This window comes from Wasmannia auropunctata, unplaced genomic scaffold, assembly GCF_000956235.1.
Source record: "Wasmannia auropunctata unplaced genomic scaffold, wasmannia.A_1.0 LD336060.1, whole genome shotgun sequence".
Taxonomy (NCBI): domain Eukaryota; kingdom Metazoa; phylum Arthropoda; class Insecta; order Hymenoptera; family Formicidae; genus Wasmannia; species Wasmannia auropunctata.
The window spans coordinates 1,195,484-1,210,883 of NW_012026830.1; the positions used below are offsets into that span (position 1 = coordinate 1,195,484).

General features: G+C 38.8%; 1 protein-coding gene across 4 annotated transcripts in view; it reads left to right on the plus strand.

Moving 5' to 3' along the window:
* Window positions 1-13,740, plus strand: part of LOC105450536 (moesin/ezrin/radixin homolog 1) — a 31,870-nt gene extending 18,130 nt beyond the window's left edge. For 3 of the 4 annotated variants that reach the window (XM_011690448.1, XM_011690447.1, XM_011690446.1), the window contains 7 exons: window positions 8,509-8,631; window positions 9,202-9,474; window positions 9,926-10,255; window positions 10,573-10,815; window positions 11,007-11,182; window positions 11,276-11,492; window positions 11,698-13,740. In XM_011690448.1, coding sequence (XP_011688750.1) covers window positions 8,509-8,631; window positions 9,202-9,474; window positions 9,926-10,255; window positions 10,573-10,815; window positions 11,007-11,182; window positions 11,276-11,492; window positions 11,698-11,862 — 1,527 coding nt within the window. In that variant the 3' untranslated portion in view covers window positions 11,863-13,740. Of the gene's footprint in view, window positions 1-6,043; window positions 6,067-8,508; window positions 8,632-9,201; window positions 9,475-9,925; window positions 10,256-10,572; window positions 10,816-11,006; window positions 11,183-11,275; window positions 11,493-11,697 lie in introns of those variants that run through there. The other variant, XM_011690449.1, reaches the window with a different exon arrangement.
* Window positions 13,741-15,400: the final 1,660 nt, after the last annotated feature.

Here is a 15,400-nt window from a genome sequence, read left to right on the forward strand (position 1 = left end):
TGCTTAATTCGCCGGAACTATTTTTAATTTTTATCAGGAACTCCGGAACTCTTTGGGGTGCATTCAGAACTGTATCGAAAAATTGATTTTTTAAAAAATGGGGTGCTAACTTCACAGAGGTAGGGAAACGTCCACAATCGTTTACTTGCGGCTTTGTATTTAAAGCAGAACTTTGTTGATTTCGCTTATAGTGACGAGTTTCGAATATGCGGAAGATCTTTCTCAGATTATTAAAAAAAAAAAAATTCACATTTAAGTGGAATTACAGTCTTTGTACACACAATCGCATCTTCGAGTCTATTTATAAACGTAGTTTACAGCCGCAGCTGTTAAGCGATCGTTTGTCATTGCTCTTTTTACACATCCGAGAATTTATTTTAATATTGAAAATAACTAGATTGCATGGAGAAAAGCGGCGTTTCGTGAAATCAAGGTGGTTCTTATTTGCAGAGACTTGTTCGTTTTTGATGATTCTAGTTAATCTGATTTCCGAAAGACATCAATTTAGCATCACCGCTAGATTAGATAATACAATTAAGTTATCTGTCATTACAGATAGCCGCGACTATTGTGTAATAATACATTAATTAAGCCGTGACTCATTTTACCGTTCCGTAATTTATCATCTGTATATCGTTGCACACAGTAGATCGACGTGTAGTGCAGTAGTTTAGCTCGTTTATCCCGCCCGCGTTCCCGTAATGAGCCAACCGGCGTCAAGCGCACGTTCATTAAATTTTCCCTTAATGACGAGACGATTGCACGCAGCCGGAAAGCGCGATAGCGAGGGTGGTGAAGAAGGAGGTGAAAAAGAAAGTTCGAAAGCTGCGAGGCTACTCGGACTCGGACACGGACGACGACGAGTTCGACGACGGCCTGGTAAGATTCCCAAAAGGACACGGATCCTTTCGCACGTTCCGAAATTTGCCCATAGCGAAAGAAATTGCGGGAAAGCATAATTGAGAGATGATAACGGGATGATTAGCTATACTCGCGAGGGTGATATTTTTATGATGCTTTTATGTAGCTATAGGACGATTGAAGTAGAGTGAAGAAAGTAGGATATTCGAAATTTTTAGAAATAGACTCAAGTAATTCTTCATTTTTTGAAATATTTTTTTATTAATTTTTCTCATTTTTTTTTAGTTTTTTAATTATTGATATTGTTAAAAGACTCGTTGAATTCATAAATCAATTACAGAAGAAAGACTTGTGCAAATCATCTTTATGCAGGGATATATAAGGTGTTCCGAGCCTGCGGCGGAGGCCACCTTTCACCTGTGGATACGTGGAGCAATTTGGAATCGACATTTTCCTCGGTGAAAATGTCGAGATAGGTCACGATTCGTCGCGGTCTTACGACTTTGGACATTGAATATCTCTGCAGCTAGTTCTCAAAGAACCGTCTGCTCGACTGAAATTCGTCTATTAAAATTGACATCTAAATAAATAATAAATTTTTATCCGCGCGCGTCTCTATACATCTTTAGAATTCAATTCCCGAAAGATTCCTTAGCCGCAATCTCTCTATCTCTCTCTTAAGGAAGATTACTGCGAACTCGAGGAATCCGCGCGATGACACGCGATGGATCTGGGACGCTCCGTAAAATGGATCCTGCGGTACTCCAATCGCGGCGGTATTCTCATCTCGGGATGGAAAAAGATAACATCCGCAGACGAGTCGACCGTTTCGCAAGACTTGCTTAGGCGTGCGGAGAGTCAAGACAGAGAGAGAGAGAAAAAAAAAAGAAAACGAGGACGTTGTGCCGCGGTCTTCGTAGAAACGGGATCGCTTATCGCGCCGCGGCTGCGATAAAAGAGAGAAACGGAAGAGAGGAGAACGCGCGCGGACGAACCACCCACCCCCGCGCTCATTGTCTGATACGCGTGTCGCTTATTAAACGATTCAATCGAGCGTGTTGCGTCAGTTGTAAGTATGAAAATACCGTCTGATGAGTCACGCGATGAGGAGCCGCCTGAGGAATTTCTCCGCGGGAAAGCACGGAGTATAGCTTCATTATTCTCGTCGTTATAATCAAATAAAAAATGCTTTAACACCGAACGAAAATGTCAAGGCATTGCTGAGGTCCTCCTTTTTTTCTCTCGCGAAAATTGACTGCGATGTCGTTAACATATAACGTATAGTTGAAAATTTATATATTTTTTTTTATATTAAGATTCTCGAAGATTATTAAAGCGAAACATCGTCTTGCCGTCTCGTTCCCTTATCTTCGATTTTCTTGTTCTAAAATTGTGTCGTTTTCTTTAGAAAATATAATTCCCGTTGTCCCTAATTTGTGTTCGCCGAATCATTGAGTATTCCGCGTAAGGCTTTTCTTTTGAACCTTCTAATGGTGCGTCACTTTCTCCCAATTAGAATTCATATTAACCCTTTAACAGAGGTCGGCTCTCGCGTGAATTGCGAGCGCTTGCCGAGACGTGCGATACGCTTGTTGAGATTACATCGCCGTGTGCGTTCTCCTCGTCAAGGCTCAATTCAATTTTTTTCTTACGCTTTAAGTATTATCGCGAATTATGAAGGAAAAATAGAAGCGTATGTCGATTGGAGGAAAAGTTTTCTCAAGATCAAAGATTACAGAAATAAATCATCAAGAAATATTGGCTATTGACGGGAATAAGTTAATAAGACGATGTTTCGCTTAGGTAATCCTTGAGTGTTTATACAGTAAATCATAATTCCCAGTTTCTTCAGGAAATAAACTTTCAGAAAATTACACGAATACGAAGCGTCATCCTCAGTTTACGATTTATAAGAAAACGATCTATACATCGCCGTACACTCATTGTTAATACGTGATACGAAATGGCATCTTTATCGGTGTCCGAGACATGGACGCCGATAAAGTTGAAATGGTTGACACGGCTGGAATTCCGCGATAGTGAGTAACTTACGAGGTACAGCTAACGCCTCCCAATCATACCTGGGAGCGCGCGTTTCGCAATTAACGCCGCGCGATGAATTTATCGTTAATTGAATCGTAATTCGTTATGGTGACCGTGAAGCACGGCGCGCCGTGATATTTTTCGTAGACGCGGATTTAACGCACCAAATATATCCTGCGTAAATCGTCGATGATTGAGTCAGTCTCCTCTTTTGTTGACAAAATTAAAAAATGACAAGACATGTGGCGTCGGAAGTAAATTAGCGTCGCGGATACAAGTCGAGTATAAAATCGTTACTTCTTAAATGTATACAATTGAAAAATTTAGTATCCTATTACTTCGATCTATAGCTCGAATAAAAATCGCCTTCCTTTCTGCAATAAAATAAATGCGAAAACGTAATTTCGTGAAGAGAGAAGGACAAATTCTCTCGGTGGAAACAGCATCTTTCGTCTCTCCCCGCATTTTTTTGTCATACCGTGCTGCAGCGGTGCCTCATTTTATTTTATCGCGGCAAGTGTGTCACTGTCAAAGAACAGTCGTAATGCAACGCGATAAAGACGTCACGTAAAACTCGTCACGAAGTAGGCGACGAACGGAGTCGTCGTGGTTTCAAGGACTCTCCGTTCGTAACTGGGCTACATCCTGCGGGGATGCTCGATCATCGTGCTCGATCTCCGGCGCAACAGGTTGCGAGTCAGAAAAGTCCACGGGTTCACGCAGGTGCGCTCGCTTCGCGGACTGTGGACTGTTATGTAACGCGGCAAGGATCTCTAGCGATCGGCAACATTCTCGTTTTCCTCCGTGTCATTCCGACCCGTTTCGCCCGCCGTCTCTCTCGTCCCGTATTTCCGTTATCGCGCGAATGTGCTGTAAAAGGCCACGTTGGGCCACGCATGCAAACTCGGATTGCATTCCCGCCGAACGAGAACAGGCGAGGAATAAGACTAGGAAGTCAAATCCTGATAATCGATCCGTTATTTCAAACTCAAATTGCGCTGCGATTTTATCTCGCGGTCTATGGACTGCGAATATTCGCAATTTACGAGAAAGTATATATATGGAACTGTATCAAGTTTCTTCAATTCTTTTAAGTAAGAAAAATTAAGGGATTAAGATTAGTAAAATAAAACACTTGTTTAACAGAGAGTTCAACATTGAACATCACTCTTTAATCAAATTTTAAGAAAAATAATTACAAATAAAATAATAATTACACCTTTTTGTAGTTTTAATTAGACTTTTATCTCACGGAAATTTAAATTACAATTTTAGATAAAATCGAATAATTAAATTTCAACATTAAAAATAGTTTTAATGTTGATAATTAGTTAGGCACGCCAATGACTTTTAAACGAAAAGTTTGTCGGACATTATTCGTTTCACTAACGTGACTTATCGATACTTTATTTATCGATGAGCACAAGAGATTTAAAAATTAGTGACTCAGTTATTTTTAGTGTTTAGCAGAGTCTGTACAACAAGACGTACGTCATCCCAACAGAAACGAATATTATTTTCGAGACCTGAATGACTAGCGATTTTTATGAATTTGTATAATAAATTTTTGTATTTGCAATATATTCAGATAAATTATAATTACGAATTTATCATTTACGAAGAAGCTGAATCATGCAGATTTTGTCCCGTTAAAATAATTAGAAATTTTGTCATTACAAAATTAACACAATTAATCTGTCAATTGAAAGTCCTTTCTCAATTGCTGCTTTTATATGTATATTCTCGCGCTAAAGGAAGAATAATAACGTCAATTACTGTCATAAAACTTTGTATTATATAGAATTAGTATTTACGTTTGGATGTAAGACACTTTCTTACGTCGACTCGAGTTAAGTCCCTTCTTGTTTCCACGATGCAGTCCTTAAAATTATTGTCATTATAAGACGCTCGGCACAGGTGGCATCCTGTTCACCTGGTTTACCATAAATCTAACATACCTCTCGAATGCCGACACGATAATTTCAAGGATGCGCTCTCGTGGCCGAGATACGCAGAATGGTTTTTAATACCGCAATACTTTAACATCACCGTATTTTTATTCTTTGAACGCATGCCAACCGCAATACTAACAACTGGAAGAGTGGACTTTCGTTCTTGTCTAGGGTAAGTTGCGAACCGTTTGATTAGTGTGTGCCCAAATTGTTCTGCATGCCGTGATGAGAAGCGACGCACGTTTGACGACACGAGACATCCTATCTTTGGATATATCTATTACTGAGTCCCGGATTCGATTTAAGAGGATATTAAGAATAAAAGAAATTTAAGAATAAAAAAAATAAAATATATTTATATTCGTATATAAATCTTAAATATATAATAAAAATAAATTTTTATATTTAAGATTTATATACGAATATGAATATAAAATTTTCATTCGCCAAGAGCAACGATTATGAAGGTGAATACCGTCCCGTGACTTGTCATGTGACTCTTTTACAAATTGTGTAGCGACAGACTTGTTACGAGACAGACGCGAGATTGTACTTGCCGTCAAACGTGACATCGCCTCAACTATTTGTCGTACCCTCTGTCTAAAAAAAAAAAATGCGATAACAAATCATATGTTGTTTGATAAATAAGAATACGATTCCATGCCGTTACATCATGATCATGATCATGATCGTGACTGGTGGGTTTTTTTTTTAAATGCCGTCCTTGAAACGTATCTAACGCACGGATGCGATCTTGTGTTCGTTCGCGCGAGAAACTGTACCTCCCGTGAAAAGGCATCCACACACACGCCGAGTTTTTCCGTAATCGTAATTGCTCTTCGTTATTTTCGTCCGACGGACGTGCAAGTAATGGTTCTGCGAGATAAGCCGCGCTTGTTGCGTATGCCCAAACCATTTATTTGTCACGACTTCTGGATTATTCGTTGATAAAGAGAGTCGTTTGAAATTTTAATTGTCGTAGATTATTTAGTTACATTAGAATGATTACTTTTTTTGTAAAAATGCGAGTTTTTGTGGCTTGATGGTAATCTCGTTTTATTTATTTGCGAGGCCCACACACATGAAAGCCGATCTATATTTTCGATCAAATGCATGCGACGCACCAATAAATTACATTATAGCTGTAAGGGCAATATGTGATATTAGCAAATAATTGCAGGTGGTTCCGTGCGGCCTTCGAATCTGCCACGTAAGATCACAAAGAGTTTTCTGAATCCTTACAGTTTTTCGATTATTTGTTTCGATGTGTTCTTAGCACCCAGATTTGAACTCCCGAATTGAGTAGAAGTAATAACACGTCGTCGAGGGTTATCTTTTACTTTCGTTCTTGACTATGTGTTTGATATTAGCCGACACTTAATCATTACATGACTTATTCACAGTTCCCATTAATACTTACTCAGAAGAGCACGTTTTACGTGAGAAAAGCTTATTCACACATTTAAATTATTTAAAGAAATACAAGTCTTGTTTTACTTTTGTTGTCCTTATGATAAGATTATTTTCACATGATACATCTAAGCTTTTCTAGTGCTTGTTTATTTATTTACACAACGATATTATAACACTAGATATAAAGTGTAACAAATATTACTACGAATGAACGAAATTTATTTTAAAATTCAAGTGAAAATAAAGGAAAATTTTTTCTTATTTTAATCAGATAAAATTCGAGAAGGCATCGACTTTTGAACATATTTGATCGAAAATTTTTACAATAATTAATTTTGTAACAAAAATTTTCTTTCTCTCTTGTCACTTGTTTTATCTTTGAAAAACATGTATTTTCGTGTGTTTCTCTCTCAGCTCATTGTTCAGGAGCACGATTGGCATAATTGTTGGAATTATTATTTTATTATCTCCGTCATGTATTACAACTGTTTTTTAATTTCTTATTATCTTCCGTCATGCAAGTCTCGACACAAGATAATATAATAAGTATAATCTCAACGTGTGTTTTTTGAAAACAATATCACTAGTCGTAACATATAAGCGCGAGTTATGTTTTTGCTTCTCATATCTTTATTATATAAATTGTCACGCGTTTGGCAGTTGCTGTGAAAAAGGAGAGATGACGTAGCGGAATGAAGAATCTCTCGCGTCACCAAATCCTCAATTTGATTTTCAAAGTAGCACACACAGGTCGCGTATACGTTACATAATTACGCATCGCAATGCTATTCTCGTATGTTATATCCATGATATCGCGGAAAAATGCGTTAATTGCCGTCGCGATAGCTACCAGGAACACTGCCGGTTTCTTATCTGCTGTGCCTTTGCGCGACTTTTTTTATTTCTCGTTAATACACAGATAAGTACTCGGTAAAAATGTCGAGGAGCACAAACTCGCGAGAAGTCGACTGTCGTCTCGTCGTGACGTAAGTCCTTTGGGCGATACATCTGGATAAGATTTCGCGAGAACGGACAATGAGTGACTAAAGGCAATTGAATTTCTCGCGTGCCTAGCCGCTATCCGTTCGAAGATACTTTCGTGCTTAGTAACTCTAATAACTTTCAAATACTTGTCGAATGCTTTTGCGACACAATGAAATCAATTGTCGCGATGGCTCGTCTACGAGAAAAAGGTTGTCTCATTTCATTTATCAAAGATATATAACGGGAAATTCCATTGATAAAAATTTCATTAAATAAGAACGATCACTCAGAGGCTTTATTTCTAATAATACAATAGGATGTTATCCTACTTTTATCTTATCTTTTCTATTTTTACAGTAACGCAATCGCGTAATTACATTGTCCTTAGCAGCGTACCGAGTTTTTTAAACTGGTACAAAGAATTGTATGAGAATTGAGAGGAGGCCTTTTAACTTATTTTTTGCACAACTGCCAAACATGTGTATTCATCAAGGTAATTCCATTGTAATTACACGTTTTCACGAACGATGACGAACATTTTTGTGCTATCTGTATTTAAGAGACGCGCCGGCAGATAACTCGATCGTATCTGCAACACTGATATCGCAAGCATTACGTAATTATGATGAACTCTTTGATAATAACGTTGACAATATAGCGCGAATATATCTGTAACGATACAAGATATCGTAGTGTGGAGAAGAATTTATATAAGTATAAAGAACAATAAGGAAAAAGACAAAACTTTTGATAACGGAAATATTCGGCAGATATAATCTATACAGACATTCTGCTTCATTCATTTTTTATTACGACGTAACAAGTATATTAATTACATTAAATGTAAAAAGGACATTAAAATATATTGTAAAATATATTGAAATAATACATGTGATGTATTAAATAATTAAAACATATTGAAGCAATATATTGTATTGAATAACAATACTCTAACATGTGTATAGATAGATATAAGAATGTCGTATTATAATTTCCTTAATACGCGAAGCCACATTTGTTTTACGGAAAAAATATTTTCTCGCTATTTCGTGCAATTTACGATCTACATATTTTCACCCATAATTCTCTTTTACGTTACGAGAATTATTTTGTTCAAATGTCAAACTATTATTTCATGATGCAATTCGTAAACACTTTGCACGCTTTTTACACCTTTGAGGGTCAAGTGCGATGAAGCAAGAGACAATTTCGGCCGAGTCACTCATTTTTTCTTTTTTTTCTTCGTCGTTTGCAGGTGATGAACCAGGAAGTCAAGAAGGAGACTCCACTGCAGTTCAAGTTCCGTGCAAAATTCTATCCCGAAGACGTCGCCGAGGAATTGATACAAGACATTACGTTGCGACTTTTTTACCTTCAGGTAAAAAATTATTATGCACGCAGTTATCTCGTTCTCTCTTCCTCTTTACTCGCGATTTCAGTAACAATTTTTAATTTGCTGCTTCGATTCTCGAAGTAATTTGGAGACTTATGATTGATGTACAGAGCAAATTGATCTAACATAAAAACGATGCATCATTTATTCGTCGGTTGGATTAAGCCATGTGCATCAGACTAACGTTCGTTTATCTTATTCGCTCCTTCTCGTCGTTCACTATCTCACTGTCCTCTACGGCGGATACGCGAACACCAGGAATGCGCTCTAATTTTTTGCTCAGTTGAACCGGACAAATACATTAGCGGATTAGCGTTTAAAAATAACGATGCCTCGTGAAATAAGCGGAATTTCATTCACAATATTCGGAATATCATTTCGAACAAATGTAAAATTTTAATATTTTTTAAAATATTAATTTGCAAATGTTTTATTAATTACTTATATAGACTGCAATTTTAGCGAGTTTCTTTTTATTATGTTAATCGGTATTGCTGTTTAAATAATTATGTGATTAATTTAAGTAATTGATATTAATGTTTTAATTGATCGCAGGTGAAGAACGGTATTCTCACGGATGAAATATACTGCCCACCGGAAACATCCGTTCTGTTGGCTTCGTACGCCGTTCAAGCGAGACATGGAGACTATCAGAAGGGCAACCATCCCGCCGGCTTCCTGGCGAATGATCGGCTGTTACCACAACGCGTGGTGGACCAACATAAAATGAGCAAGGAGGAGTGGGACAGCTCTATTACAAACTGGTGGCAGGAACATCGTGGTATGTTGCGAGAGGACGCCATGATGGAGTATCTGAAAATTGCTCAGGTATCTGTTAAATAGCGTGTACAGGATGTAAATCCAAACAGCGAAGACTTCAGGAGGGAGTTACGGCACATATCGATATTTGTACTAATTGCAAAATTATTTTATCTTCGCATTATTTCAACTACTGTTAGAAATTCCTTTTTTTTATTCATGTAAAGTATTCATTTTGTGCTGCAATCCGTTCCTGAAGGCTTGCGTATCTGTGTTACAACGACGCGTTTTAATTATACTTTTTAATTACTTGCATAATATCGTATTTTAACGTGACGTTTGTTTGCGAAATAGTAACTTTTAACCAGTCTTTCCAAGAACGTTACGCGGACTCCATTTCTGCACTCGGAAAACCGTTTTACCGTGCCTAATCATGAAAAGTTTTTTGGAATACTGCTACTCTTTGACTTGGTGTCACTGGTATCGTTTTAGTATTTTTCTTTATTTTTGCTTTCCGTAGGATTTAGAGATGTATGGTGTGAATTACTTTGAAATTCGCAACAAGAAGGGCACAGACCTTTGGTTGGGTGTGGATGCTTTAGGTTTGAACATCTACGAGAAGGACGATAAGCTCACGCCGAAAATCGGCTTCCCCTGGTCCGAGATACGGAATATCTCATTCAACGATAAGAAATTCATAATCAAGCCAATCGACAAGAAAGCACCGGACTTTGTATTTTTCGCCGCCAGAGTCAAGATTAACAAGAGAATTCTTGCACTATGCATGGGCAATCACGAGCTCTACATGCGCAGACGTAAGCCAGACACGATCGACGTGCAGCAGATGAAGGTAGGAACATCACGTTGCGTCATATTGAATCACGAAATTAACAAAAGTAACTATGTAATTATTAATACTTATCTAAAGCTGATTATATAAACGTTATCATTAGCAATACATGTTTGACACTTTACGTAATTCATTGTCAATAGCATATTGAAAATTTATTTAAGAATTAAAGTGTGCAACTAATAATTTAACGGTTCAACTAAAGGCTGTCGCAATCGTGTAATTGTTAGGATTCGTTTTAATTAATTGTAACAAATAATAAAATATATATATTTTGCTTTCGAAGCTGTAACGAGATTGCGATATAATTCCTTCAGGCTCAAGCCAGGGACGAAAAGATGGCGAAACAGCAACAGAGAGAGAAACTGCAATTGGAGATAGCCGCCCGGGAGCGTGCGGAGAAGAAACAGCAGGAATACGAGGAGAGGCTAAGAAATATGGCGGAGGAAATGGACAGGCGGAACGCCGAGTTGAACGAAGCTCAGGAAATGATACGGCGCTTGGAGGAGCAGCTGAAGCAGTTGCAGGCTGCCAAGGAAGAGCTAGAGAATCGCCAGAAGGTGAGCGAGTTTATTTCACCGTGATTTAAAGAAAAATCATCGTTCTGTTATTAACGAACTATAAATTATCGTTTTTGTTTTTTTTTATCTTTAATTTGCATAATTCCAATATTGCATATGCATGTGCGTCTACGCACGCTTTTTTTTCTTGTGTAACCGGTGTTATATGTGTGTGTATGTGTGTGGCGCAGGAATTGACAGCGATGATGGAAAAGTTGGAACTCTCGCACGAGATGGAGGCTGCGGAGCGCGCCAAGCTCGAACAGGAGATAAGAGCCAAGCAGGAGGAGGTGCAGCGCATACAATCGGAGGTGGAGGCTAAGGACGCGGAAGCCAGGAGATTACAGGCTGAGTTCGAAGCTGCCAAGTATGGGCAATTTTCTTCTTTTTCTCATCCTTTGTTTCTTAGTTATCACGATCGGGGGGATAATTGCATGTTTATCAACTTTCATTATGCAAGATTGAGACAAGAAGAAGCTGACCGGCAGTATCAGGCCAATCAGACGCCGCATCACCACCACGTCGAGGAGAACGAGGAGGGCGAGGAGGAAGGTGAGGATGAGGTTCCTCAAGGAGACGTCACTAAGGACCTCGCGACTGACGAGTCAATAATCGATCCCGTCGAGGAGCGACGCACTTTAGCGGAGAGAAACGAACGTCTTCACGATCAATTAAAGGTACTTTGATATTTGACGTAAACATATTTTTTCATTTTGTATTTGAAACAATTCTGTAATTTTATACAGTTAAAACTGTTGTTTTTAACTGTGCTTTTAATCTCTAAAATTTCTTCTAAAAATACGTTGAAAATAATCTGAAAATACGTTCTTGATGCAAATTTCGCGAGGGATCCTTACTGTAATGAAATGCTTTCGTTAACAGGCATTGAAGCAGGATCTCGCCCAGTCGCGCGACGAGTCCAAGGAGACGGTGATGGACAAGATCCACAGGGAAAACGTGCGCCAGGGCCGCGACAAATACAAGACGCTTCGCGAGATTCGCAAGGGCAACACCAAGCGCCGCGTTGACCAGTTCGAGAACATGTAAATTAATGTGCGTGCATCTAATCACTTACCTTATACATGTCCTTTCCTACCTTTAATTTCTCACCTGAGCGCGAGAGCGGAGGAATGCGGTAAAGCGAGATAAACGAGAGGGAGAGAAAAGGAGAAAGCGATTGATAAGGAGGTAAGGCAGGGAGAGAAGTAGAGAGAGGTATAGATTCTACAATCGATGTATAAATAGAATAACTTGAACAACAGCAGACACACATTTTTCGATCAATCAAACTTTGAACCTTTTTCAAACATTTGCGCGGTTGACTATTAAGAATTATAAAGCAATATTCGCGTCCACGGTTAGTTTAATGACGATTCTATACCCTCACGCAAAATAATCGATAATCAAAGCTTTTACACTTTCGGTGAGAGGAACGCGACGAGAGCGAGCGACTCGCGCCGTCTTCCACATATACTACTTCCACGTTAATTAACGCTGCACGATTGGCTCCATCGCGGAATGAATCGTCTCACATGTCTCAGGAGCGCGAAGCAAATTTTTTCGCTACTTCGCGCAGACGTGCCTTGCTCGTGAAACTGATAATTCTTAAACTGTCTTCTAGTAGCAAAAGTGGCCCTGAATATTATTACTCTAATAAATTAGCGTAACGATATCACTCTTGTTTCTACAAGATAGAGGCACCTTGCGCCCGAGTGACGAGAAAATTTCCGGCATTGAATCAATTCGTTACCGTTACTTAAACCTTTTTTTTCTTGCGCATCGACGGATCCCCAACATCTCGACCACCGAGGTATCAGTATTGTCTCTCGTCACGCAATAAGTATTACTGCCGGTCATTCAATTCGCGTCGCGAGACGCCCTTAATCGCTGACTACCCACCGGTGTGTTTCCTGCCCGTCGCGGTTCTTATCGCGTCGTCGCGCGATATCGTCCGTCCTCGATAATAAGGATTTTCATTTTCGAGAAGCCATCAATGCCTATCATCACACCACTTGCACCTCGGCTGATGCGTCGCGACGGCAATCGCGGTCGTTACCCGTTTACGGACGGTTGTCTTCTATTTGTACGCTTAATTCGGGCCATATTAGACAGGAGGATGTTGTAGACGTTCGGGGAAGTTACTTGATGTCCACTAATAGTTGACCGGCGATTTTGTAAGCCACTACACCGGACACGCAGAGAGATCGAGATCACGTGGCTTATTGTAGCGAGTTAAGTAGAAATTTAGGCGTAATTCACCTTTTGAAGTTCGTATTGGGGCAGCGACCGCTTCGAGCAAGGGGACATTTTACGACATCCGACATTTATTTCCGTCTTTCAGCGATAAAAATTCAAAGTTCTGAGCAATATTATTTATTAGATAAGTAGTCATCTCGTGTATACGTATACGTACGTTTCGGGAAAGTCGGCGAATAAGATTCGAATCTTCAATTGCGTTTCTAAAATTCAATAAGTTTTAAGATAAAATATCTCATTCGTCGCATGTCGCGCATTGTCCCCTTGTACATTATACACGAATCATTGCGGCGCAATCCGTCATTCCGGATTAATAAACGTAAGTGATTCAAATGATGGCATGGCCTATTTACTACTGGTAAAACTGTACCGAACTATTTTCGTACGAGCGAGTTTCGATAACACGTTAGCGATTTTATATTGAACACACTCGTGGCCTTTACTTGATATACATATAAAGTATATAAATAAATATATATATATATATATATCGAAGTACTATAGGTAGTACTAATGTAATGACTAGCCGAGAGAGAAAGAGAAATGTAAGGATATCGCGCCATAGAAAATGTGTCCTGCATACCTTCACAACACAAGATCGAATCGCGCGATACCCGCCTAATGGCTTTAGCTACCAAGATTTCCGAAAGAATGAGGGAACGAGTGCGAGAGAGGGAGAGAATGTGTGATAAGAGAGAACAATTAACCGTATGCATGTGTGTGTGTATGAAAGAGAGAGATAGAGAGAGTGAGAGGCCGAGTGATAGAGAAAACATTTATGGCAGTCATATGCCATTGTAATTTTTTAAAATCTTTCGCGCCTCTTAAAAGAACGTTTCTGTACGCAAAAGGGATTAAAATTAACGAAACAAAACTCGAACCTCAAGACGCTGCCAATTTTTCATATACGAACGGAATGCAAAACGAAAAGCGATAGCAGCAAGTGTGATACGAGCGGACGAGATGTATGTATGCGTGTGTGTTGTGTGTGAGCTTCACGTAGGAGGGAAGATCGCGAAGTAATGTAAACGATCGCGCCGTATCACGGAAGAGTTTGTACTTTGCTACACATTATTATCATTCACCGCCCGCGCGTTACAATAATATGCGAAGCAGAAAGGAGGAAAAAAAAAGTACAGGAGTTAATAACGCGACAGATATTTTTTGATTATATTTAATATTAAAGATTTACAAATTCGTAGTGTTATATTATTAATATTAATGTTTACAATTTAGTAGCGTTATTATTATTTTATTATTATTATGCAGATAATATTGAACGAGAACTAAAGGAAAGCATTTTATAGTCGTCAACTTATATTCTTAAGATAATCTAGAGCACGCAAATTTGGTCGTAGTTTGTAAGAGAAGATTCTCGGATGTTCGATATAGATCAAATTTTTTAATTCAAATTCTTAATTATTTTTTCTGAATTCTGTTCACCTGCAGATTTATAGCGAAAATTTTTTCTAATAAGCGAATATAGTTGCACTTAAGAATTGTGATCCAAGAGGATCACAATCTTTCTCAATCTTTTTTGAACTGTCTATTCTTGAGAGTGCTGCAGACTTGCGACCAGATATACGTGTGAACAAGAAAAAGAATCAAGATTTACTAATTAAAAAGATCGCACGATAACATTCTGATAATCGATGAAATGGGCGAGAACAAACTTGAAAGTTCGTCTCGATAATCTCTTTGGCGATTAAACGCTTTGGCGAAACCGATGAATTTTTATTGAGACATTCCAGAATTCCCCCGTAAAGTGCTTTTATCCCCCCCCCTCCCCCCGATTTACTTTGGGTTTCTTCGAATAATGGGAGTAGATATTCGATTCGAACTATCGATTTGGTGAAGATCGCACCTCGACCTTCTTCCTATCTTCACAAAATTTCGCGTTTTCGCTTGTCCCCTCGGTGAGAACGTGCTCAATTCTAGGATTCATTTTAATTCGAAGGAAATAAAATTTACAAATTCGAACATAGAAAGTGAACTTATTCCATAACGCTTCTCACAACTTTAACAGTCTTAAATTGGAATATGTAAGACTATAAAATTGTGAGTTTGTCTAATTGGCGTGAAGTCGTTATTTAGATCTTAGAAAATCTGTACTCCTGACATTTCATTTGGGCCGTTCGGGAAATCTCAACGGGCAAGTCGTACGTTCAGAGTCATTCTCTTTTCATTTTTCTCGAAAGGATCCTCGAAGTTGCGTCCTAGAGTTGAGTAACGTTTACCCGGTTCTTCGCACTCCGCTGCAGACACGAAAGTATATGTTAAAAGTAGCGAAACACCGTACCATTACCGTCCTTCATGAAGGTACACACAC